Here is a 24,938-nt window from a genome sequence, read left to right on the forward strand (position 1 = left end):
AACAAGCCCTAATTAGAATACCTGGATTCAATGAGGGTTTTAATACGTCTCCATAAAAATTACATCAGTGAAATTCAAAATTACATCTACAATGTACTGTTTCTTAAATAATCTATTAAGTCAGCATAGTCGTTTCTTTTCTAAGCAAAAAAGTATCTTTTGGCAGGGAAATTATAATTACAGCTGTAAATTTTGTTTGTAATTCACTTTGCTCATTCAATCCACTCAATTATGGTAAAATGACATCAAATAAACCATTCAATAACAAAAACTTAACACCAAATCTCAATCTTACTTGACCTAATTTATAATGAGGGCTTCCCCAGTGGCTCAGCAGTAAAGAATTCACCTGCAATGCAGGAGACTCAGGTTCAATCCCTGGTTCGGAAGATCCCCTGGAGGAGTAAATGGCAACCCACTCCAGTACTGGTAACAAGAAAATCCCATGGACAAAGGAGCATGGTGGGCTACAGTTCATCAGGTCACAAACAATCAGTATACAGTGGTATGAAATATCCCCCCAATCCCTTTTCTCTCACACAAGTTTCAATCACTTGCTACAGGAAATAAGTATTTTAGTTATTTTTCGTTTGTTACAAAAGAGCATGTTTCAATTTAGTATCCTAAGTAAACTAAGATCACATATAACTAACTACGCTGCACAATTCCAAAGCTGGAATTTTGTTTAAATACTAAAAAGGAATGTACCATTGCCTCTTTTCCTTTTAAGTTAGTGTGTGATGAATACAAGTAAATATTATGACTTCTACCTCTACTTTTACTTTCTAAAATACTGCAACAGAAGCATGACTATACCATTCTGACAACTTAGGAGATGACACAGACACTACATAAAGTAACAAGACAGCCAAACCCAAACTTTTATATGAAATTCAAAAGAAAAAAATTTCTTTCCACTATAAACAAACAAAAATGAGACAGGAAGATCTATTATACATTTAATAATCAATATATTTCTTATAAAATAATCATGTGATTTCCACTCTAGCCATATGGCAGGCTAAACACCATAAATATGTTTACCAAAACAAAATAATTCAATTCAGCAATAAGATACCATGGTTGTTGCACTGTGGCCTCTTCAGTTCAGTCACTCAGTTGTGTCCGACTCTTTGCGACCCCATGAACCGCAGCACACCAGGCCTCCCTGTCCATCACCAACTTCCGGAGCCCACCCAAACCCATGTCCATCGAGTCGGTGATGCCATCCAACCATCTCATCCTCTGTCATTCCCTTCTCCCCCTGCCCTCAATCTTTCCCAGCATCAGGGTCTTTTCCAATGAGTCAGCTCTTTGCATCAGGTGGCCAAAGTATTGGAGTTTGAGCTTCAGCATCAGTCCTTCCAATGAATATTCAGGACCAACTTCCTTTAGGATGGACTGGTTGAATATCCTTGGAGTCCAAGGGACTCTCAAGAGTCTTCTCCAACACCACAGTTCAAAAGCATCAATTCTTCGGCACTCAGCTTTCTTTTTAGCCCAACTCTCACATCCATGCATGACCACTGGAAAAACCACAGCCTTGACTAGACGGACCTTTGTTGGCAAAGTTATGTCTCTGCTTTTTAATATGCTGTCTAGGTTGGCCATAACTTTCCTCCCAAGGAGTAAGAGTCTTTTAATTTCATGGCTGCAATCACCATCTGCAGTGATTTTGGAGCACAGAAAAATAAAGTCAGCCACTGTTTCCCCATCTATCTTCCAGGAAGTGATGGGACCAGATGCCATGATCTTAGTTTTTTGAATGTTGAGCTTTAAGCCAACTTTTTCACTTTCATCAAGAGGCTCTTTAGTTCTTCTTAGGAAGTAAGGAAAATCTCCAAAGGTCCAAAGAAAGAAGAGGTGTTAGAGTGTGTGTGTGTGTCGCTCAGTGACTCTGTGACCCCATGGACTATAGTCCACCAGGTTCCTCTGTCCAAGGGATTCTCCAGGCAAGAGTACTGGAGTGGGTTGCCATTTCGTTCTCCAGGGGATCTTCCCGACTCAGGGATCGAACCTATGTTTCCTGCATTGCAGGCAGATTCTTTACTGTCTGAGCCACCAGGAAGACCCCTCAGTTTTCAGATATTTTAAAAATTCAGTTGTTGTTGGGGAGGAAACTCTGGCACACTGACACCCCCCCCACCACCAGGCGTCTATTTGCCAGTCCAAGGTCTAGCGTACACCCTCCAGCTCCACCCCTAGCAGAATGAGTTGCACGCAGGCAGCCTTTTGCTGGGGGGAGGGTCTCAGGAGCCCATCTGAACACCCTAAATCTTGGCAAAGCAAATTCAGAGTTTCTCAAAGAAGTGAAGTGAACTGGAAGTTGCTCAGTCATGTCCGACTCTTTGCGACTCCATGGACAGTGTAGTCCATGGAATTCTCCTAGCTGGAACACTAGAGTGGGCAGTTTTTCCCTTCTCCAGGGGATCTTCCCAACCTAGGAATTGAACCAGGGTCTCCTGCATTGCAGGCTGATTCTTTACCAGCTGAGCTACTCATCTACCAAATAGGTTCCAAGTTTAACCACAGATTAAAAAAAAATATGAACTTTGTAATCAAGTGAACAAGTTCTAGAAAAAAATTTTTTATTAAAATCACATGAAGTTTATAAACCAAAATGCAATAATGCAAGGAACACTCTAAAACATGAATAATGTGGAAGGATTAGCCCTACCAGATATAAAACATAATAATTAAAACTATCATGCTGGCAAATGGAGAACAATGACACAAAGCGGGAAATCAGACCAGACCCAAGTACACACAGAAATTCAGTGTACGATAAAGGTAGTGTCTCAATTCTGAGGACAAAAAAAAATTCTTAAAGTACTGGGACAACCTGCACCTATCTGGAAAAAGATATGGTTTGATCCACAACTCATATATCATAGTAAATTTCAAACGGATCAAGTATTTATATATTTAAAATGAAACATTAGGGAATTCCCCAATGGTTTAGTGGTTACAACTTAAGCATTCACTGCCATAGATCCTGGTCTGATCCCTGGTTGGGAAACTAAGGTCCTGCAAGCTCTGTGGTATGGCCAAAAATAATAATAATGAAAAATGAAACATTAAAATATATAAGAACTTAAACAAACTTGAAGTAAAGGCCTTTTTAGTGATATGTCAAATTCTCAAAGCCATAAAAGGAAAGATTTATTAATTAAATTCTTTAAAAAACTAAATATTTCTGCATGGCAAAATAAACAATAAGCAAGACCTAAAGCCAAATGACAAACTGGGAAAAAAACACGTATTAACCATATTTCAAAGGGCTAAAGAAGCTCTCTTAAGTTTTTGTACAGGAAAATCCTCCAGAATATACTAATATGCTATATAAGTGGAAAAATGAATGATGAAGAAAAGTGTGTACAGTATGGTACCATTTATATTTTTAAATGGGGAGGGTGGGATTCCATGCATTTGTTTGTATACACACATATCTATTTGTGGTAACTATCAAAGGCACTGATGGTGGAGTTAGAAACTCCTAAAAATTTCTTTGCAGCAATTTTGGTTCCAAACCACTTTTTTTTTTTTTTTCCAAGTAAGACAACTTCATTATACAGAACAGTTTTCTTCACTGTGATTAAGAAATGTTGTTCTGCTTAGTTAGTTGCCATATAGGGGTTATCACATGATTGCCTAAAACGATGGAAGAGAGGTATATTGATAGTAATAATGTTTGTGTCCTTTTTTGTCTTTTAAAGTCTGAATCACAGAAGTGTAATACTGATCAAAGCTGCTAGTCCAGTATCCATACTCTTAAGACATTAAATTTGCAACAGTTTTCTGTATTCTTTGCTATAGTAATCAATTGAGACCAAGTTCAGAGTTAGAGGGGTACCTGAAAATCTCTCAAAGACTGAAACATAAGAGATAGGACTGTAAAACCTTTAGAAGACAACATAGGGGAAAAATCCTTATGATGCTAGACTTGGAAGAGGTATCTTGGCTATGACACGAAAGCACAGGAAACAGAAGAAAAAATAGACAAATTAGAGTTCATCAAAATTGAAAACAGTTGTGCATCAGAGGACACTATCAAGGTAGTGAAAAAGACAACTCACAGCACAGTAGAATATTAGCAAGTCATATATAGAATGTATCTAGAACCCTGAAAACTCAGCAACAACAAAAAAAATCCACAATTCAAAGATAGTCAAAAGATTTAAACAGACATTTCTCCAAAGAAGATATACAAATCAAATAAGCTCAAGAAAAGATGCTCAACATCATTAGTTATCAGGGAAAAGGAAGGAAAACCACAGTGAGATACAACTTCATACTCTTTATTTTAGAGTGGCTATTATTTAAAAACCACATACATACACACGAACACACAGAGAAAACAACAAGTACTGATGAGGACTTGGAGTAACTGAAACCCCATGCACTGCTGGGGGAACTGTGAAATGGCACAGTTGCTATGGAAAACAGTCTGGCAGGTCCTCAAAGACATCACAGCATCCAACAATTCTACTCCTTAGCACCCAGAGAAATGGAACACAGGAATTCAAACATGTTTGTACACCAGTGTTCACTGTAGCATGTTTTCCCATAGCCAAAATGTGGAAGCAAACCAAGTATCCACAGATGATGAATTTTAAACAAAATGTGGCATAAATGTACATGGAATATTATTCAACCACAAAAATGAAGAAGTTCTGGTACATGCTACAAATGGATGAACTTGAAGACATTATGCTAGTGAAATAAGCCAGAGACAAAAGGACAAATACTGCATGATTCCATTTATATGAGGTACCTAGAAAAGACAATTTCATAGAGGCAGAAGTAGATTATAAATCAGCAGAGATTGGGGGAGCGGGCTCTGTAACAATACAGTTATTATTTAATGGTTACAGAGTTTCTATTTGGTATGATGAGATGGTTTTGGAAAGAGACAGTGAGGATGGTTGCACAACACTGTGAATGGAATTAGTGACACTGAATTTACACTTAAAAATGACCAAAATGGCAAATTCTATATTAACATATTTTACAACTTTTAAAAATTAATAATGTTATATATCAATAATAAAACCACAAACTGTACAGTTTAAATGGGTGGATGGTATGATACATGAATTATACCTCAATAAAGACATTTTTAATGACATATTGAGTCAGAACCACTAAGAAGGGATCAGGAATCTATACTGCTAATAAATACTTTACACATGTATCTTGCTATACACTCACAAGTATTCTGTAAGATAGTTTCTTAGAAGTGACACCTGTGGAATCAAGGAACTGTCCATTTTAAATTGTCACAGATACAAGCAACCTGCTCTGAAAAAGTACAGTATCAATACACTCTCCACCAACAGTGCCTGAGAGTACTTGTTTCCCGTATGTTCTTGCCAACACTGAACATTGCAAAATGTTTTAATTTTGCCAAAATGTAATATAGAAAGATAAATCTCAAAAGTAATTAAAAATAAACCAAATACATATTAAACTGTACACTGTGCTGTATGTCAAATCTTGTCACAATAAAACTGGGGGAAAATACATTAAAAAAAATAGGACCCTTAAAATCTACAACTTCTACAACTTTAACTAAAAGATACAGAAAGTATCTAATACTTCTCAAAGGAATGAACTAAACTTTAAACTTTAGTTATTAATGTGACAATTCCTAAATTTTGAATTAAAATTTTAAAAAAAGTAAATGACATATTTGGATTGCTCTAAATAATAGGGTCCATGAGTCAACTACTGTAAATTTAACAATATGTCACATAATTTGAGAAAGGGAAAATTTCACTTAAGGTACTGAACCATTATATTTTGCCATTATATAAACTGGGCTTCTCTGGTGGTCAATGGTAAAGAATCCACCTGTCCATGCAGGCCATAAAGAGTTTGATCCCTGATCCCAGAGGATCCTAGATGTCATGGGGCAACTAAGGCCATGTGCCACAATTACTGCGCCTGTGCTCTAGAAACCCAGGCGCAGTGACTACTGAGCCCAGGTGCCACAACTGTTGCAGCCCATGCACCCTAGAGCCCTAGCTCTGCAACAAGAGAAGCCACCACAATGAGAGGCCTGTGCGCAGCAATGAAGAGCCAGCACAGCCCCCCCCACCAAAAAAATTTACATAAACAGCAATCATTCTGGCAAAACATTTTTTCACAGGGCAATTATTTTTGCCCTCTGAACACTGCCAAAAGAAAACTTCTATTAAGAAATAAAATATATGATCTGTATTTCTATGTTTTTACTAGAAATCTAAGGCCTAAATTTGCTTTAAAATCAGCACTAACAAAAACCCAACTACTTCTAAAGAATCGGGGGGGAACTGTTTTGGTAAGCCTTGCTTTAAAATAAATAAAACAACTCCCTCTCCCCCCACCTCCGCTCCACAAGCTTTCTTAGACTACCAACATGCCTCACAACAGTCTAACTTTCTCTCCTGAGCCACTGAGGCTCAGTCTCTTTGGAGTCATGAAACCCTTAGTAAAGCTGCTAAGAGCTATGTAAAAATGCATCAAAATGAACACAAAATTCTTCACAGATTATCACAGTCCGAGAGCAACCATAAAAAACCAAACCTTTCCAGAGATCCCAGGTTATAAAGCCATATCTTAGGCTGTAAAAAGGGAGAATAGAACACCTACAAGAATTTACCTCATATTAAATACTATATACAAATGCAATTATTTTTTAAAATTGAAGTAAAGCTGACTTACAATATTGTGTTCATTTGAGGTGTATAGCAAAGGGATTCAGCGTTTTTCTCAGATTATATTCCATTATAGGTTATCATAACGTACTGAACGTAATTTCCTGCTCTACACAGTAAATCCATACTGCATATCTACTTCATGTACAATTCTTGATTATACTCCTAATTTGTCTTTCCATCCCTTTCTCCCCTTTGATAACCATAAATTTGTTTTCTGTAAGTCTGTTTCTGTTTTCTATAAAGATTCATTTACATTATTTTTAGATTCCACATTTAAGTAACATCATACAATATTTGTCTTTCTCTGACTTATTTTACTAACTATAATATTCTCCAGCTCTATCCATGTTGCTGCAAATGGCAATATTTCATTCTTTTTATGGCTAATATTCCATATACATACATATATGCACATATACAGAGACACCACATCTTCTTAAGTCAACTGTTTGTTGATGGGCACTTGGGTTGTTTCCAAGTCTTGTTTATCGAAATTTAATTCTTTATATATCCATTTACTATAGGCATAAACAGTTCCATGTTATAAATGAAAAAACACAGCTCAGTAAGTGTGCAGTTATTAAGCCAGGATTTGAATTTGTTTCTGACTCCGTAATTCATGCTCTTCCCATTATTTATGAAGAACTAATTTAGAGGGTAGTAACATAGTCAACATGCTATGTTAAAGTAACTGTTGGAAGAATAAGCACATACTCATTACCAACAATTTTGTGAGTATACAGATAGCTTTCCTCAGGAACCAAAAACTATATTCTGCTATAAACAACATAAGCAGGATATGAACTACTTAAACATTAAAAATAAGTACATATTGTGGGTGCAATCTTTTTGGTACAAAACCTCATCATTAGCACTATTTTAAAAAATACTATAGAAAGATTACTAAAGACAATCATCATGAAGCCCTTTAAAAATCAGCTGTGCAAAACAAGCTCTAACACTGTTTCAAATAAAAAGGTCCAGGTAAAAAACTTTTCAAATTCATCTTTAGAAAATTCTTGAGGTCAGCAAGAATAGAACCATCCTGAAAGGTAGGTGGTATAATCATTTAATATCTTTGAGTGTCAGTTTCTTCTCTATTATTAATAATTTGTCTATCATCATATTGTTAGTAAGTATGAGGGCAAGATTCAAGTCTAGGTTTTCTAACTAAAAATTCAATATTCCTTTCACTTGGCCATGTAGGAGCAGCAATCTGGATATACCCCATTTAAAATATTTGCCATAGTTTTACAAATTCAAATACATGCATAGTTATACTACGACCTGCATCTCTTACAAGCCTCAAAATCTGTCTGAGGCTCCCAAAATAGACTATGTAGAAATAACATAAAGATTAAAATAAAAATTCCTGAAATATGTACGTAGGTTCGATAAAAATTAGCATCAGTCCAAATAGTGTTAATGATCATATACTGTCAGGACTTCTACTTACCCGCTTTGAAGGACAGTGTTCACTCCTTTCATCCGTCATCTTCCCACTTTTAAGTGCTTTCCTTGGGTGCTTGATGGTTGTTTTTATGGCAGGTCGACATACATAGTTCTCCAGGTTCTTTGGAGGTTTTTTAGTTCTCTTAGCCTGAAGGCCAATTTTCAATTTTAAATTTCCTTCTGTAAAGTTTGTTTCTTTCACTGAAAACTGTTGCTGTGCATCAGTTAAACCATCATCCTTCCCTGCTTCAATGTTTCTTTCCCGATTCCACTTGCGAAGGTCGTCTTCTTCCTTTGTGTTGTTCTCTAGCTCTACTTCTCTCTTGCTGACCAGCGTGCCCGTACTGATGACAGAGGGACTCTTTCTTGAAAATCCTTCGGAATCAGAACCCAATCCTAACATAGCAGTATTTCTAGGGTCCATCACAAGTGTATGTTATTGCCAAGGAATCTTTTGAAAATTTTATAGAATTGAGTTCCATAAAAAACAGGGTTCTCCAAAACTTGCAACCAGCATCTCTTTCTCTGCAGGATAGACCATAACAAAAATTTATCAGAACAGAGGCAATTATTGATTAACACAAGAAATGGGTATAGAGAGGAGATAAGAACGACAGGAAGAACCCAAAATCGCAGTTAAAACGGATCAAAATGCAGTTCAAAATGGTTAAATTCCCCTAGTTACAAATAAATTTATATTTCAGAATACATCTATTATTCTCCAGATATTATAAACAAGCTGCAATAGTATGGTGCAAATCAATGTTTAAGAACCACTGTTAAAATTCAACCAACAAGCTTTGCAACTGACAGTCAAGCAAACACAGTCTAAGATAAAAATAATATATATTTCAACATGCCTCAGTTTCAAAGGAATATATTTCTTACATTTTAGTTAAATAAAATCAATTTCACTCAAGGTAAAGAATCATATTTTGGGCTAGTTTCAGCACTCCAATCTTATTTATTAAGAGGTGGTAAGTTTTCCGGGTTAAGATTCTTGGGCTGGAATTATCTCTAATGCTGGTTTACTATTCAACTCTGAATCCATATACACATGAATTCATTCCTTAAAAAATATTTCTAAACAATTGTCATGTGCCAGGCACTAGGCAACACCCTGGAAATTAAAGTATTGTAAAAAACAAATCCAGTTCCTAAATTTGTAAGCATTATACCTAGTGAGAAAGACAAACATTAAATAACTGTATAAATTATTTAAAACAACTGCTATAAAAATTCTAAAATCCAGGAGTATATTTTCAAAAGTTTTCCTAATAGCAAAGTCAGTTGTTACAATTTAATCTCCCAAATCCATAAAATATTTTAAAACAAGAATGCAAAAAAACAAAAAACCCAGAATGCATATTTATTGTTTTACAATAGCTGGTACACCTTCCCAGAGAATCTGAATAATCTACACACAGCAACCCCTTTTAAAAAAAGATTCTCAAGAAACCATATAAATACATAATGACTATTGAATATAAAACCAAAGTAATTCACTATTCTTGAGGACTGACAAGCTAGTTTTTCTTTCAAGCATGTATCTGAATATATGATCCAAGACTTGCATCTGGGGGAAAAAAAGAACATCCTATCCCTTAGAAGGGGCTTCCCTGGTGGCTCAGATGGTAAAAAATCAATCTGCAATGAGGGAGACCTGGGTTCAATCCCTGGGTTGGGAAGATCCCGTGGAGAAGGGAATGGTACCCACTCCAGTGTTCTGTCCTGGAGAATTCCATGGACAGAGGAGCCTAGCAGGCTACAGTCCATGGGGTCACAAGGAGTCAGACACGAGTGAGTGACTTCCACTTCACATCCCTTAGAAAGTTCCATTTATGAAGTAGAACGGGATCCCCAAGTGGCACGACTGGTAAAGAACCTGCCTGCCAAAGCAGGAAACGTAAGAGACCCAGGCTAGATCCCAGGATTTGAAAGATCCCCAGGAGGAGGGCATGGCAACCCATTCCAGTATCCCTGCCTGGAAAATCCCATGAACAGAGGAGCTTGGTGAGCTACAGTCCACAGGGTCGCAAAGAGTTGGACACAACTGAGCAATTTAGCACATGAAGTAGAATATAGTTTAAACTATGTGCCTTAAGACTTTTCTTTTCAATGAGATTGTAGGACTTTCAAAGCAAGTATCATATAACTTTTAAAACACACACAAGAAATGTAAACAGAATGCATAGCCCAATGACTGGCCTATTACAGCAAGGCTCAGTAGAAGGTGCCAACAATTTTATTAGTAGTACTAGCAGCATTTTAAGTAGTTACTCAACAAATACTGGCAACTGAATGAAGTGTGATCCTATTCTACTCATTCACACAAACAGTTGAAAGAGTAATTTTCAAGATATTTATACATGACAATTCTTGCTGTCTACCATTTTATATATTAACACTTCACAATGGCATTTAAGGCTCTTTATAATCTGTCTCTAACTATTCAAACTTGTCTATTCTTACTTCCTAAAACACACCCTCTATGATTTAGTCAATTCTGCTTTTTGTTTTTTTTACTGTCCCTAACAAATCGTGTTCATTTCTCTTCAGTGCCGTGTGCTTTCTATTTTTTCCATGATGTGTTCAGTTCAGTTGCTCAGTCATGTCCAACTCTTTGTGACCCCATGGACAACAGCACACCAAGCCTCCCTGCCCATCACCAACTCTGGGAGTCTACTCAAACTCATCTCCATCGAGTCGGTGGTGCCATCCAACCATCTCATCCTCTGTTGTTCCCTTCTCCTCCTGTCCCCAACCCCTTCCAGCATCAGGGTCTTTTCAAATGAGTCGGCTCTTTGCATCAGGTGGCCAAAGTATTGGAGTTTCAGCTTCAGCATCAGTCCTTCCAATGAACACCCAGGACTGATCTCCTTTAGGATGAACTAGTTAGATCTCTTTGCAGTCCAAGGGACTCTTAAGGGTCTTCTCCAACACCACAGTTCAAAAGCGTCAATTCTTCGGTGCTCAGCTTTCCTTATCGTCCAACTCTCACATTCATACATGACCACTGGAAAAACCATAGCCTTGACTAGACAGACCTTTGTTGGCAAAGTAATGTCTCTGCTTTTTTTTTTTTTTAGCTTTGAGACAAGCTATTTTTTTTTAAAAAATGGTTTTTATCAATTCCATTTTTGTATAAAACACATGGGAGAAACCTAGCCAATCAACACAACTGTTGCCACATGAAAAGGTACTTTTATCAAACTTCGAGTCTAAGAACGTACAAATGTTTCTTTTATCATGTCTACAGTAATTGTCTATGGTTTTCCATTTAACTTTTAAAAATTCCACATAACCCCATTATTTCTTCTGTCCTGTTACAGTACAATGACAGGGAGGAAGAGGGTTGGTTAAAACAACTCTCTAAGCAGTTTTCTGCTGTCCCTTCTTTCCAATCTGCTTTTTAATATGCTGTCTAGGTTGGTCATAACTTTCCTTCCAAGGAGTAAGAGTCTTTTAATTTCATGGCTGCAATCACCATCTGCAGTGATTTTGGAGCCCAGAAAAATTAAATCAGCCACTGTTTCCCCATCTATTTCCCATGAAGTGATGGGACCAGATGCCATGATCTTAGTTTTCTGAATGTTGAGCTTTAAGCCAACTTTTTCACTCTCCTCTTTCACTTTCATCAAGAGGTTCTTTAGTTCTTCTTCACTTTCTGCTCTAAAGGTGGTGTCATCTGCATAATTGAGGTTACTGATATTTCTCCCAGCAATCTGATTCCAGCTTGTGCTTCATCTAGCCCAGCGTTTCCCATGATGTACTCTGCATATAAGTTAAATAAGCTCAGTGACAATATACAGCCTTGACGTACTCTTTTCCTATTTGGAACCAGTCTGTTGTTCCATGTCCAGTTCTAACTGTTGCTTCCTGACCTGCATACAGATTTCTCAAGAGGCAGGTCAGGTGGTCTGGCATTTCCATCTCTTCAAGATTTTCCACAGTTTATTGTGATCCACACAGTCAAAGGCTTTGGCATAGTCAATAAAGCAGAAATAGATGTTTTTCTGGAACTCTCTTGCTTTTTCGATGATCCAGCAAATGTTGGAAATTTGACTGCTGGTTCCTCTGACTTTTCTGAAACCAGCTGGAACATCTGGAAGTTCACAGTTCACATACTGCTGAAGCCTGGCTTGGAGAATTTTGAGCATTACTTTACTAGCATGTGAGATGAGTGCAATTGTGCTGTAGTTTGAACATTCTGTGGCATTGCCTTTCTTTGGGATTGGAATGAAAACTGACCTTTTCCAGTCCTGTGGCCACTGCTGAGTTTTCCAAATCTGCTGGCATACTGAGAGCAGCCTTTCACAGCATCATCTTTTAGGATTTGAAATAGCTCAACTGGAATTCCAACACCTCCACTAGCTTCGCTTGTAGTGATGCTTCCTAAGGCCCACTTGACTTCACATTCCAGGATGTCTGGCTCTAGGTGAGTGATCACACTATCATGATTATCTGGGTCGTGAAGATCTTTTTTGTATAGTTCTGTGTATTCTTGCCACCTCCTCTTAATATCTGTGTTAATGATGTGTTCACATCCTGAAATTCAGAACTCTGAAAAAATTAAAAGTTTTTTCATAATACTCTAAGTGAGAAAATGTGACCTGACCTGATCTGAATCCATTTTGGTCTTAATTATCACAATTTCTGCGAACAGGCATATACTTTAATGCACAATTAATAAAGTGTGTGATTAAGGAGTCTTTGTTGCCAGTTCTTCCTTTTCTCCCTTAACTCTAAACACTGGAGTGGCCCAGGGTATGCCTTTTCTTTTCTATTTACATTCACTTCTTAAATCACCAGATTCAGTCTACTGAACTTGGTGGTAGTGGTTTAGTCAGTAAGTCATGCCCGACTCTTTCCATCTGATGGACTATAGCCTTCCAGGCTCCTCTGTCCATGGGATTTCCCAAGCGAGAATACTGGAGTGGGTTGCCATTTCCTTCTCCAGGGGATCTTCCTGACTCAGGCATTGAATCCGTGTCTCCTGTGTTGTAGAGGGATTCTTTATCACTGAGGCACCAGGAAAACCCAGTCTTTTAAATTTAAATTCCATCTAACATGGATGATTCAAAAATTTCTATCTTCAGATAGAGACCAGCTGAGACTCCTTCTGGAACTCTAAATGCATATTATCTAAATGCCACTTGACACACTGACTATGTAATTAATAATTAGGCACTTCAAGCTTAACATGTTCAAAGTCAATTTGCCTTTTCTGAGCCCCTCAAATCTGTTCTTCCCACAGGTTTACTCATCTCAATAAATGCAACTCCAACCAGAAATATTAAGACCAAAAAATTTTAATCATCTGTGATTCCCTCCTTTTTTAAATGCCCCATATGTCCACTTGGTCAGAAAAACCTACTTTATCTTCAAATTCCCTGGAGAAGGAAATGGTGACTCACTTCAATATTCTTGCCTGGAGAATTCCCATGGACAGAGGAGCCTGGCAGGCTACAGTCCATGGGGTCACAAGAGTTGGACACGACTTAGTGACTAAACCACCACCATCACCACCTTCAAAATACATGCAGAACCTATTTCTCACTAATTCGACAGCTACGTATCAAATCCAACTGATAATATCGGACCTGGACTATTCAGTAACATCCTAACTGGCTCCTTGCTTCAGCCTTTGTATCTCTTTAGAGCCTTTTCAACAGCATGGTAATTCCTTTAAAGGCTGTATCATACCATGTCACTCCTCCACTGAAAAATCCTTTCAATGACTTCCCATCTCACTCTAAGCAAAAGCTTCAAGTCCTCACAATGGTCTAAATGCCCTACAATCTCCTCTACTTCTCTTCTTCTACTCCCTCTTCTCCTACCACTTTTCCTGTTTAATTCCAAGGAGGTGGGGACACAAGTAATTCTTCTGTTTTTCAAAGACAAAATACTCCTAACTCAGGGCCTTTGCACTTATTCTACCTGAAAAGAACACCCTTTCCCCAGATCACGGCATGATTTGCACTGTCATTTTTATTATGTCTTTGCCTACAAAACAGAAAACACCCAGCCCACATCTTCTCACACTCTATCCTGTTTTATTTCTCCTGCGCTTTTCTCACCATCTGGTGTACAATGTATTTATTTATTGTCTACACCCTTCCGTGGGAATGTAAAGTCCACATGGAAATGGATTTTTGTCAGTTTAGTTCAATGGAGTATTCCAGCATCAACAACAGTACCTGGCACATAGGTAGTGTTCAATAAATATTTCAATTAATTCCATGCCTTATGTGGGTTACATCTTATTGGCTTCAACTTGTTCCTTTTCTATTCTTTCCCCTCCTCTTTCTTTCTTATTTCTTAAATTCTACTGCCAATCCAGGGTTTCGTTTTACTAATGGTGAACTGATGGGCCTGCCAAATATCTTACTGTTAGTTATAAAAAGAAATTCTTTTAGAAATAAAAACAAATAATAAGTTATTCAAAAACAACTGCTTTTACACTCACTACTCAAAAGTATACACATTTTCCCAACATTTTTAAATTTTCATAATGAAAGAATACCAGAAGTTTTAACATACATTTACAAATATAAAGTAGAATTCCTGTATTTCTTCCAAAGAACTCAAAAGCATTTTTTACCAGCACTTATTTCCAAAACATTCCAGAGAAGGGTTTGGAGAACATGACTCTGTTCATTTTAAAAACAGAAAAAACTGAAACCAAGTGACATAATAACTGGTGTTATTAACATAACAGCAATAAATGGAAAAGAAATTTAATTTGAAAATACTGACCACTACCCTAGAAATGTATGTAAGAATAGAGAGATATTATGTTTTCTTAACTTCATCAAGGAGGAAAAAAGAAAATCCTAAGGGCATATTTTGTGAATCCATTTAGGAAGACTGGAAAATCATGACTGGCAAACTCCACATACCAAATTTAAGTGTGTCTAGTAAAAACAAATCCAAGTTCTGAAGATACTTCACAACAAAGAATGCTTTTTATCTGCTAAACGTAAACTGCTTGAAAAGCAGTCCCTACAACAGCTGCCAGAATGTTGTTTTTGAACTTTTAAAGCAATGCTCTTTGTGAATGATATTTTTTCAGCTTTTGGAAAGATGTATCTATACAACCTAGGTTTTCCATCTCAGGGCAAGGATTCCATATTGTTACACAATTTATTTTGGTTCTTACTATAATATATTCAATTTAAAACACAGTTTCAAGGAGAAACAGAGAACTAAGAATGCTAGAATGTCTTCATTCATGCTCAAACAGGCAAATTCAACATTCATCTAATATGCAACGTTGGGGTTTATATTTTCACACCACTGAAACAATCCAAAAACGTCTAGCCCAAATTCAAGAAGAAACAACATTAAATATATGCATGAAGTTCCTTTTCCCAGATCATTTTATCTGTAAACAAAGTTTTTAGAAAATTACTAATTACAGGTGACCCTTGAACAAGAGTTTGAACTGCACAGGTCTACTTAAAGATTTTTTTCAACAGTATATACTGCAGTACAGTATACAACTGTAAATGTGATTTACAGTTGGCTGAATCCACAGATGTGGAGGAACTGCATATACAAAGAGCCGGCTCCGTGGATTTTTGACCACTTGGAGGGGCAGGCCCCTAATCCCCATTTTGTTCAAGGGTCAGCTATATGTATTTTCTAAGTACTACAAATATTGAGTCCTTACAGTGGGCTTAGCATTAGCAATTTAAAAATAATAAAAAGACCTAAATTTCACCAAACTCTTAATACATGCAAAGCGCTATGCTATAAGTTTTATATAGATTATTTTATTTAAGCCTCACAATCAACTATGAGGCAGTTACTATTATTACCCTCTTTTTAAGAGATGAAAAAACAGGTGTGCCTGTTTGTGTGCTAAGTCAATTCAGTTGTATCCGACTCTTTGTTAATAGTCATTAAAAGGTAGAGTCTAGGTCTGTCTGGCTCAACTTGAACACTATGTTATATTGCCTCCCAAAGATCATGTTTAATGTTAAGTCACTTAGTCGTGTCTGACTCTTGGCGACCGCATGGACCACAGCCTGTCAAGCGCCTCTGTCCACAGAATTCTCCAGGCAGGAATACTGGAATGGGTTGCCATTTCCTTCTTCAAAGATCATGTTTAGTCCTGATCTTATCACTCCTCTCTGCTACATTTGCTATTTGAAACTCTCACCTGGCTGTTATGATCACACATTCTACTGGCTCTCCAACTACCTCTCTAACCATTCTATCATTTTCTTTAAATCCTTCATCCATTCAATAAATACTTTCAGAGTCTCTAAACATGTTTTGAGGATTGTGACATCTACAGTAGATAGTCATAAGTAATACAAATATGGTCCTTGGTGTCATGAACCTTAAATTTTAGAGGTGAAGACCAATGAATGACTAATCATATAAATATATTTAACTTCTAATAAACATGAAGGTACTACTATTTAAAGTAGTATATCAAGGAAACTTGGAAGGATAGGAAATACATCTTAGAAAAACATGTAACTATAAGCTGAGACCCAGTATGAGCAGGGATTAGCCAGGCAAAATATGGAGGTGAAAATAATCCAAAAATAGGGGAATGGTGTGTGTAAAAACTCCCTGATATTGTAAAGGTAAACCAAAGGGAAAACAGTACAAAACGAAAATGGAAAGATAAGTAAAAATAGCTTGCAGAAGGCCTTTTTAGTCTGTGTGAAAGATATGGAATGCAAAGAAAGGCTCTGAGTAAGGAGTAACAAGATACAATTTACATTGTTAAGAAAACGCCTCTGGTTGCTATGGAAGAATAATCAGAAAGACAGTAAGAGTTGATTATGAAATAACAATCATAAAATTGACATATTAAGGCAGTAGCACTGAAAAATTTTTTTAAATTGATGAATTAAGAGATATTTTAGAGGTATAACTGAAATGATTTGTCAATAAGGAGGAGGAGGAGGGAAAGGAAATATGAAGACTTAAGCAACTACAGAATTCTATGGTGGTATACCATTTAGACACTCCTTCAACAAATATTTACTAAGTGCTCACTATGTAACAAAAATTTGTATAACCTTGCAAAAAGCATAACAAAAATCCTGCCCTCATGGGGCTAACATTCTATAAACTGTTTGCCAGGATGAGAAACGTGAGATCAAGAGTTCAGTAATAAATATCTTAAATCTTAGATGCCTGTGAAACATTTACATAGAAAGATCAAGCAGGCAGATAAAAATATATGTACATGATACATACAGTGGTAGTGGTTTAGTCACTAAGTCATGTCCAACTCTTATGACCTTTTGGACTGTAGCCAGCCAGGCTCCTCTGTCCATGGGATTTCCCAGGTAAGAATACTAGAGCGGATTGCCATTTCCTTCTCCAGGGGATCTTCCTGATCCAGGGATCGAACCTCAGTTTCCTGTATTACAGGCAAACTCTTTACGAAGTGAGCCATCAGGGAAGCTACTATAACATATGAATATAAAGTAAAAGGCATTTTTATAAGTTTTTGTTTTAACTTGGTAAGAAAAGTAATTTATCTTATTAACTTTCCTTAATATGTAAAAACAATATTTTTTTTTCCCTTTTTAGATATGTACACGTTTAAAATTACCACACTGCATACTAAACAATGTTTGCAGATTTTTAGCTTAAAATAAGTAAAATCTTGCTTAACTCATCTATAATAAATTTTCATGCTCCTCTGTGGTCTTTACTAAACAGTTAAGAGACTGTAATCATTACTTTATATCTCAACATTCAAAACCAGATACAAATTAACTATATGAGGCTTTTACAAATTTATAGTTCATTATGCATTTTAATTTGTCTTGGGTTTCATGCTCTTTGAAATTCTTACAGATGACCGTAACATTTTTTAGAATATATCACATTGGCTAAGTAATCACAGTACTACCAGAAATGTGGAGATCATCCTTGACTCCTCAACCTAACAACTAAAACTTGTGAAAACCATATAAATTTTGATTACATATAATTCTAATTCCACTGCCACTGACTTGTCCAAAAAAAAAATTCTGACCCAAAATATAATACTGGCTTTCTAACTTCTCTGTATATTCATCTTGCTCTCCATCAGTCTTTTCCCCAAGATACAGTCAGAAAGATGATTTCTAAAGCCCATATATATGTGTTAGTATAAAGAAAAAAAAAAAAAAAGAAAGATGATTTCTAAAAATAATCTAATTATGTCATTTCTTAGCTTAAAATCTTTTAAGTTTTCATGTTGATCTTTGGATATAAAAGTCCCTAATCCTAAACATAATTTGTAACTTAGATTTTCAACATGGTACAGTATTTAAGGACACAAACTGGATCCAGAATGCACAGGCTCAGATCCCAGGTTCTAGCAGATTAATTCTGGGCAAGGCCCTGTTGTCTCATCTGTGAACAGAAACTGTTTTTGGGGTTCAATGAACTAGTCTCTGAGAAGTACTTACAAAAGTACTTCTCGCACACACAGTGTTTACTTTTTTGTTATTATTATCTTCCTCTACCTAACTCTAACCACATCATTTCTCATTCTTCTGTGAGCAGAGCAGGAGCAAATAAAACCCCTTGAAAGCAGTAATATATGTACGACATAGAAACAGTTATAAGTGTTCTAAGAACTTTTCAGTTTCCCAAATGTCTCTGTCTTCCTCCCTCTAGAAGGACACATAGTTCTCTCTGCCTAGAACTCTCTTCCACTCCCTTCTAGGTCGACTACCACTCATCCTTTCCATCTCAGCTTAAAGGTCAGTTCATCAGGCAGACACTTCCTAAACCCCTAGCCCAGGGGGACTGCCCTTTTAGAGGGTCATACAGCACACTGTAAGTCCTGTAGCAACTTATACTAGTAAGCTACATGCTTAGTATCCATATTCTACATGAGACCATTTGCTTCATAATACTAAGAATCCTGTCTGCCTTATCACTGCTTTAGCCTTAGTAAAGTGCCTGGACCATAAGAGATATTCAATAAATACCTAGTGACTGAATAAACAAACATGCTAATATTACTGTATTTTAATCATGTATACAGAAAACAGATAAAATGAAAATCAAAATACTAAAGAATTGGTATTTTAATTGTCTTTAGACACTATTCAATCTTCTCACACTGTCTTAACAACTAAAATCAAGCACTATGTATATTACCAGTAAAAGCATAAGCAGTGTCCTAATTGGTTTAAGATATTTTACATTAAACCACTGAATCACAAACATTAAATAAGTCACTGAAATCATAAAGAACTAAAATATCTTCATGAAGATACCAACAAAATTTGAACTGTGTTCCTAAATGATTTACACAAGATAAACTACAAAGCTGGACAATCTAAGTTTTTTTACTCAACTACAAAACAACCCTTCATTTAAAAGATAGGGACAATCACCAGCAATTCCTAACAGTACAATTCAGCAATAAATCTAGCTATTTTTATATTTACATACTGTAGATATTTCTTAAATTCCAAGATGCTACTGATTCTAAGAGGTTTCACGAATCAATGACCACATTTCTAGGGGAAAATTTTTTATATACTACTACCACATTAAATGTAATTATCAGCTGTGTTATTTCCTAATTTCAGAAACATTAAGCGGGGAGGAAAGAATGTCTCTCATGACCAAAGAAATACTATATTATACCAATAAATTACTGCAGAAACTTAGAACAGGAAAGTGAAATAGCAGATGTAAATTATACTTAGTAAGCCACAAAAGTAAAATACACACAGAAAGAATTCCCAAAGCTAATCCTGGGGAAAAAATTATACTCATCAACTGTCTGTCAGGAATATAATCTAATCAAAGCTTACTTTAGTTCTTCCTAATAAAGTTAACAAAGATCAAATATATATAACTTCTGTTTTTAAGAAAGGAGAGATGGGTCCATGATTGCAAGGAATGTGCAGGGACAGTGATCTCCATCCCTAGGGAATTCTAGAATAGCAACAGGAGGGAAGTACGAGTTAACATCAGAAAGATTTGCTCATTAACGAATTATTACACTTTGACCAGGATTAAAGGCTGTCAATTTAGGGCCAATCCACTTGGTTATACACTAAACAAGAGTCACTTCCAAGAGGGCACCATTTACTTTGTAAATATCTTACATTTGTTTTTCATAAAACTTGTCTGTGGAAAAATTGGAGTTGGAATGTAAAATGGTGCAGTGGCTTTGGAAAACAGTCTGGCAGTTACTCAAAAGGCTAAACAGAGTTACCACATAACCTTGCAATTTCACTCTTAGGTGTGTGTGTGTGTTAGGTGTGTGTGTGTGTTAGGGGGTGTGTGTGTGTGTGTGTACCCAAGAGAAATGAAAATATTTATCTACACAAAAACTTCTACATAACTATTCACAGCAACATTATCCATACAATGAAATGTTATTCATTTAAAAAATAGCACACAGTCATCCCTCAGTATAGGTAGAGGATTGGCTTCAAACCGCCCCCCCCCCCGATACCAAAATCCAAAGATACTGATGCCCTTTATATAAAATGGCAAAGTATTTTCATATAACCTACATGCATTTAAATCACCTCTAAATTGCTTCTCATTCCTTACACAGAGTAAGTGCTACATAAATAGTTGTAAATATATCGTGAATGCTGTGTAAATAGCTGCATGCAGAAAATTCAAATTCTGGTTTTTGGAACTTTCTGGACTTTTTCCCACCTATTTTCAATCCAGCTAGCTGAATGTGAGGATGTGAAACCCAAGGATACTGAAGGCCAGATATACTGATCCCTGTTATAACACAGATCAAGTTTGAAAACACTATGTTAAATGAAGGAAGCCAGCAACAGGAAACACTGTAACGTTCCATTTGTAGGAAATGTCCAAAAAAAACAAATCCATACAGAAAGAAAGTAGATTAGTGGACTGACAGCCCTGGTAATTAGGGCTAGGGTAAATGGGGAATACCTGCACTGGAAAGAGACTGCTAGTGGGTACCAAGATAATGTTCTTAAATAGACAGTGGAGATGGGTGTAGAACTATGTGAACATACTAAATCACTGAATTGTATGTTTCAAATTAGTGAATTGTACAGTACGTCAATAAATTATACCTCAATAAAGCTTAATTAACATTTTTCTGGCAGATCAAAATAAAGGGTCTTGTGGAAGGGATTCCCTTTCTGCTTTGCATAAAAACAATACACTAGTGGTGATCCTGTAAAAACTTAAAAAAAAAAAAAATTTACAGGCTCATATAGAACATTTATTTTTTGGTTGCAACGGATCTCAGTTGCAGCACACAGGATCTTCAATTTTTGTTGCAGCATGTAGGTTCTTTAACTGTGACCTGTGCAATCTAATTCCTTGACCAGTGATCAAATCTAGGCCCCCTGCATTGGGATTGTGGAGTCTTAGCCACTGAACCACCAGGAAGTCCCTGTAAAAAATCTTTCCGAGTTAACATTTCAATATGGCAAGAAGTTACTTTATTTGATATATGTTCGCTGCATGTTGACTTAATTAGCTATCCATTTGGAGAAAACAAAGATCCATTCCTCACTTTAAACACAAGAATAATTTCCTCATACATTTAATTAAGAGTTATATGTAAAAATAAAAGTACTTGAAGAGTATCTGTGACTATTTCTGCAGCCTATGGTTGTGAAACCTTAAAGCAAATCAGGAAACTAGAAACCACAAAGGAAAATACGGACAGATTTGATTATATAAAAGCATTATATACCTGTAACATAAGATGTAAATAAAATCAAAGACAAATTGGGAGAAGATATAATAAATATGAAAAAGGATTAATATCTCTAACACACAAAGTTATCTCTACAAGCTAAAACAAAAGAAAAGATACACAGGAGATATGCACAAACAATTGACATCAGAAGATGACCTACCTCATTGGTACTCAGGCAGATGCAAACTAAGACAAGGTATTTTTCACTCATTACTTTGGTTGAAATTTAAGACTGATATCAACTAATACTGGCAAGGTGGGAAAGGGACATTAGTGGCCACCATCAGTTTGGAAAGTAGTATTTTCTATCATAGAAAAATAAAAGCACCAATGAAAGGCTATTATAGCAGTCTCTAATGTGCCACACACAGTTAAATATACACACACACACACACACAAATATACAGCCACATATGCTATTTTTAAGTAAAAATGCAAGCATGATCTCATATTTGTAAAGGGTAGAAAAAAACATACTTATTTGTATGCACAAAGAAACAAATATGAATGGATGATTATACACCAATTGATACCACTGGTTACCTTGAGGGAAAAAGATTTGAAAGTAAACAGGGGAAAAAATTACTTAAAAATATTTTTTCCTAAACCTATTACAGAGTTTATTAGTTTTATAATTAAGCACAAATCCAACAAAAACATATTTTTTAAAAATTTGAAATATACTGAAATATACATAGCTACCATATATAATATTCTTGCCTGTAAAAACCCATGGACAGAGAAGCCTGGCAGGCTACAGTCCACAGGGTTGCCAAGAGTCAGACACGACTTAGCAACTAAACCACCACCATCACTACCATATGCACACACCTCTCAGGTCTTGTTCATATATACAGAAAATCGAGAAATCTAACCCAATAGCGTTTGGATGTACTTTCTAACTCTATTATCTTAATACCGACTAGCTCTTTTGGCTCTGTCACAAGGCATGTGAGATCCTAGTTCCCAACCAGGGATTGAATCTGCACCCGGCACACTGGAAGCACAAAGTCTTAACCACTGGACCTTGAGGGAAATTTCTGAAGTGCTACTTTCTTAATACAATCCTCTCCTTTTTGTTTCCATTCAAGACTACCACCTAGAACACACCTCTTTTATCTTTTGTCTTATTGTGGTAAGAACACAATATGAGATCTATCAAATTTTTAAGTGTACACTATTATTGACTATATGTACAATCTGTACAATAAATCTCTAGAGTTTATTCATCTTGCTTGACTGAAACTTTATGCCTATTAAGTAATTCTCCATTTCCTTCTACCCGCAACTATATGCTTCTTCAATCTATAACAGAAAAAGAAAACAAATTGGACTTCACGAAAAATAAGAACTTTTGTTCATCAAAAGACACCAACAAGAGGGTGAAAACGGAAGTCACACATGGGATGATATCTGCAATGCACAGATCTGAGAAAGGAATTGCATTCAGAATATATATTAAGAGCAGGACTTCATAAGAGGATGCCCAAATGTCCAACACACACATGAAAAGATGCTCAACCTCACCAGTGAAATGCAAAGCAATACCAATGAAATACTACTACCCACCAAAATGGCTAAAATTAAAAAGAATGGCAACACTAAAAACTGGGGAAGATGTCGAGCCTGATAAAGTTATAAAGTCATACAACTTAGAAAACTGTTTGACTGTATTTACTAAAAATAAAAATATGCTTACCCTGTGGCCCAGCAACTCCACTCCTAGGTATATGCCAAAGAGAAATGAGTGCATACTGTTCACCAAAAGAAGGGAGATGGCCAGGTAAAGCTTCAGAGCATCAACTTGAACTTTGTCTCAGAAGTTGGGTAGGTGTTCTCTAAGCAGCCAGGCACTGGGAGGAACATGAAAGTCATGGAGATATAAACGAATTGTGTGTGGGAATGACTGACAGTTCCAAACAGCTGAAGCACAAGGGTAAGAGGCCCAGTGAGACACAAAACTAAAGAAGTAGGCAGGATCCTAACAGTGCTAAAGAGTATGTCCTGTCAAGGCACTCAGTCAGGTTTGGATTCAGAAACTGCATGCATTTCAGGGTGTATGGGATATAGTTAGGGAACTTAGGTGGAAGCCATCCAGGGTAGGGCACAGATAGATGGTTATCACTTTGGGGGGCACAGATAGATGGTTATCACTTTGCTGCCATTTTACCAATTTTGGACACTTGCTTTTCTTAAATCCAGCTTGCCATTCTAACACTGGCATGTTGCTTTAACTAGTCATTCCTCAGAAATTACTGCATTACCAAAGTGGTGAAGAGAAAAGGAAAGTGGACAGATAACAGACAGTCTGGCAAAGATATACTTAAACCACCATCCAACCATGATACCATATGAGTTTATTTCCATCTTTAAATGCAATCCCTATTGAAAGAACAGGCAAAGAATGCAACTATTGTTACATAACAATTCATAATTAAGATTCTTATGAAACAAAGTATAATGGCCTACAATTAAAATTGCACAAGAACCCCCCCAAAATTACATGCCAAAAATCTTATGCACATATGTGCACTTTTGGGGAAAGGTCAGGAAAGTTTCACTACGCTCTAAATGGGGTCCGTAACCACTACCACCATCACCACCACCAAGAGTCATGATCCTCTGTTTTTAAGGCCAGCTTTGCAGGTAAGGTACAAAATGGATGCCCATGAAACTTGGAGGTCGCCACTTTTAATCACCTAGTTCCAAGTCTCAGTAAGTAGAGTTTCTAGATTTTGTGTGGAATGGATTCACCTAGAAATGTTTTTGGGGGCTTATCTGAATCCCAAATCATACTACTCTTTTAAACATCTCAATTCTACTTAATAAGAATGCTTTTAACTATCTGGAAATTTTTGGTAATGTTTCTTAAGGATGCCATTTATACGGAAGAGAATTGGGTCTGAAATACATACAAATGATGTTTCTGACTTAGGAAAAAAGAAATTATGGATCCTTAATTCTCAGGTGCTTTCTATAAAACAGCCAACAAGCAATCAAATAAACCCTAGGGAATATGTTGTTACTAGAAAAGTTTCCCCTCAATGTTCTGGAATTAATACCTTTTCCTGAAATGACAAAGTCCAACACTA

At 36.4% G+C, this 24,938-nt stretch overlaps 1 protein-coding gene across 7 annotated transcripts in view; it reads right to left on the reverse strand.

Moving 5' to 3' along the window:
• The window catches only part of ASH1L (ASH1 like histone lysine methyltransferase), a 199,189-nt gene that overhangs the window by 162,545 nt on the left and 11,706 nt on the right, over nt 1-24,938 (reverse strand). For 4 of the 7 annotated variants that reach the window (XM_020912393.2, XM_020912394.2, XM_020912388.2 and 1 more), the window contains one exon: nt 8,158-8,678. In XM_020912393.2, coding sequence (XP_020768052.2) covers nt 8,158-8,577 — 420 coding nt within the window. In that variant the 5' untranslated portion in view covers nt 8,578-8,678. Of the gene's footprint in view, nt 1-8,157; nt 8,679-17,378; nt 17,513-23,545; nt 23,700-24,938 lie in introns of those variants that run through there. The other 3 variants (XM_020912391.2, XM_070467467.1, XM_020912395.2) reach the window with 3 other exon arrangements.

This window comes from Odocoileus virginianus, chromosome 5 (genome assembly GCF_023699985.2).
Source record: "Odocoileus virginianus isolate 20LAN1187 ecotype Illinois chromosome 5, Ovbor_1.2, whole genome shotgun sequence".
Lineage (NCBI taxonomy): Eukaryota > Metazoa > Chordata > Mammalia > Artiodactyla > Cervidae > Odocoileus > Odocoileus virginianus.